This window comes from Rhamphochromis longiceps, linkage group LG1, assembly GCF_057381845.1.
Source record: "Rhamphochromis longiceps isolate RC_006_pf linkage group LG1, R_longiceps_female_GT1.1, whole genome shotgun sequence".
In the NCBI taxonomy this organism is placed as follows: domain Eukaryota; kingdom Metazoa; phylum Chordata; class Actinopteri; order Cichliformes; family Cichlidae; genus Rhamphochromis; species Rhamphochromis longiceps.
The window spans coordinates 995,150-998,203 of record NC_140557.1 but is presented as its reverse complement, the minus strand read 5'-3'; the positions used below and the strand labels follow the sequence as shown (position 1 = coordinate 998,203).

The following is a 3,054-nucleotide window of genomic DNA, read 5'->3' as shown; positions in this document are numbered from 1 at the left end:
AGTATGACGGGAATAGGGTGATAGGATGATGTTTATTTATCTATTTATTTTGATCACCTGAGGTTAAATTAGGAAATCAGGATTCCAACGTACTCCGGCATGCATCATGCAGTTTGTCCCTCTTTGATAAAAGTTCAGATGGGAGTAAATACTCATAATTCCTAAAGACTTAAAGGCAACAGTAACATGAGGTTAATGCCACGTGATGTCAGTGTAATCTGCACTGTAATATGTCACAAAGGTAAATGTGTAATAATAATAACAATACCACTCTGAGGTAATGTTCACAGTGATCCGTGAATGTTGATGCACCTGTGTGTGTGTGGTAATGCACGAGGATTAATTCAACACGTGCGAGACACATAGCTTAGTTTACTGAGGCTGACTAGCAAAAGATCACATGACTAGCAGTTAGCAGTGAGTGTGAAGTGACATTCCCGACAGTTGCACGGCAGTGGACAGCTGTTTCCAGGTGAGGCTCAAGGTTATCCCGGACTTTCACGGACAGTAGGAGAACTGTTAGCGAGTTGCTAACACGCTGTAGCAGAGGCAGCCGAGAGCTGGGACTGGTGAGCAGTGACCGACTGAGCCAACTTTCTGTGTGGGCCCATGTGCGCATAGATGTAGATCAGAATCAGAATCAGAATACTTTATTCATCCCGAGGGAAATTAGGGGTTACAGCAGGCAGCACGCTAATGGCGCATGCGCACTCACAAAGGAACCTTCTGACCAACTTTACACAAACATCACATTGGGCAGACATGTCAGAAGGTAGGCTGATAGGAAAAAACAACGAAAATACACTACATGAGGTAAGAGGAGGAGAAAAAAAACTCCACTCAGACTGAGCTCCTAGTGGGAGAACAGTTTGATAAAAGAAAAAACACCTCAGCACAAAAGCACATGACTATCAATACACCATAGAAACACGAGACAAGCAACAGGGCGGGTAAAGGGTAAGAGAGAGCCGGCGTAGACAGCGCATCCGGTCCTGCAGCATCTGTGCTGGTCCAGTTGACTGCTATCATCCCCGGTAGGGCACAAGCATCGAAGGCGTTGGAAAGGGAGGGGGATGAGTGAGTGCTTGTCAGTGTAAGTGTGTGTGTGTGCGTGTCCATAGTTCAGCTGAGACAGTGTCCTTCGGCCTATCAGGCTAAGTAAACAGTCCTCCAGCCAATCCAGGTGTCCTTCATGGGGCGGGAAGAATAGTCATCACACAGTCGTTATCAGGGAGTTGTTTTGGTGGGCTCCAGCCTTGGGCCTGCAGCTGGAGCCGTGGTGTCCAAATGTTGAATATTGTTGATTTCTCCTTTGTGAGCAGCTCGAATTCTAGCACTCCAAGGCTGGTCTCTCGATCTCCCGTTGAAGAGCTGCGAGCCTCCCCATGATGGTATCAAACTTCTGTTCCGTGGTGTTGTCAGTCTTTTGATTCTGAGACCTCACAACTACAGTGATCCGTTCCGCGATGTTTTCCAATTGTCGCTCAAGGGTCTCATTTTGAGCAGGCCTCTCTCTGATGTTTCCCCTCATACGCTCAATGGTGTTGTTTTGAGCCTTCACAGCAGCTGTAAGCGTCTCCAAGGTGTTGACCATATTACGTTCGTTGTGAGAGGTCGCGCCTCGTCCCGTCGCTTCGAATCCAGCGGGCAGCCTTGTGGGGGTTTGAACAGCCGGTTCCGCTTTCTTATTTCTCTGATAAACCAGGGCTAAGCCAACGCCGATCAGCATGAACCCTGTTATCATGGTTCCGAATAGGTAGATATCTTCAGCGTCCTCGATCGACAGTCCCGCCAGGCACACGGTCCTCCAGTTCTGCCACCCGTCCATCGTGTAACCGGCAGGGAAAGTCCCTCCAGGGCACTCAGGCTCTCCCGAGCCCCGACTTCTCGTTGAGAAAAGGGTGTCAATAGCACTCAGAGACCAGTTGATCAAATCCATAATTCTCTTTTAGGTTTAGAGAACGACAGTGAGAGACTGTTCCAGGGAAAGTAAATTCACACAAGACAAGACAAGGACATAGAGGCGAAGCAGGGAAGATAAGGGTGAGGAGGAGAGGAGAAAGTGCGACCGCCTTCGCTGAGAGCTCAAAACTACAAGAAAAACTACTATACAAAAACTACTATATAAGAACCAGATGTACTGGTTCTTATATAGTGCTTTGCCTCATTCACACAAGCACTTTTTCTATACTGTGCTTTCTGTCTAACATTCACACTCTCATGCATCAGAGAGCAACATGGGGTTAGCAAACTGACTGCGATCGAACAACCAACCTTCCCGTTAGTAGCAGTGTTGCCAACTCTTCAGTAAGGAAAATCGCTATTGGCTGTCCTAAAAGTCGCTAGAAGTCGCTAAATGACGTCATCGCCCAATTTGCATAATTGGTCATGCTAATAAACCCTCATGAGAGCATGAGGGGTGGGGATGGATGTTTGTGTCTGTGTGTGCCTGTATGTCTGTGTCTATATGTCAGGTTGGGTATCAGACGCCACCTCTCTGGGGACATCTCAGGCCCTCCAAGGTTTGGAGGCCTATCTCCACCCACCACTTCCCCTGCCAGTGGCGGACTCCCTCAGGTGTCGGTGCGTTGGTGGTTCTTTGTGTCTGGGGGTGGGCGTCCGGGTACACACCGGCTCACTCCTTGGCGGCCGCTTATCGGGGCCTGGAGCCTGGGGCTCGCTCGGGCCACTTCGGAGGTGGGGTGCCCCCGGCCTCTCGGCCTGGGGCTCGGTCACTCAGGCACAGCTGGCTGCCGGCGGAGCTCACGGGCGCGTCACTGCAACTCCCCCTGGCTTCTGCTCCGCGGCTGCTGAGTGAGCCCTCATCTGGGACTCTCCTCAGCTCTTTCTGGGACAGTGGCGCGGCTGCCCCTCTGTTGGTCTTCCTTGGTCTCTTGTGTTCTGGGGGCCTCTGGATGTCTGGAGTTTTGATCTCCTCCATACCTGCTTCATACCCTGGAGGACAGGGCTGTGGCTCCCCACACTCCCTAGCAGATCGTTACATGGAGAAACCTTTGGAATACAAGCGCGCTGATCCACACAGGTGTACACACG

At 50.5% G+C, this 3,054-nt stretch overlaps 1 protein-coding gene across 1 annotated transcript; it reads right to left on the bottom strand.

The window, feature by feature from the left end:
- Nucleotides 1–678: 678 nt before the first annotated feature.
- LOC146678031 (uncharacterized) lies at nucleotides 679–2,070 on the bottom strand. Its single transcript, XM_085410564.1, has one exon. It carries the CDS (start codon nucleotides 1,937–1,939, stop codon nucleotides 1,331–1,333), a length of 609 nt encoding a protein of 202 aa, XP_085266690.1. The 5' UTR covers nucleotides 1,940–2,070; the 3' UTR covers nucleotides 679–1,330.
- Between the last annotated feature and the right edge of the window lie 984 nt (nucleotides 2,071–3,054).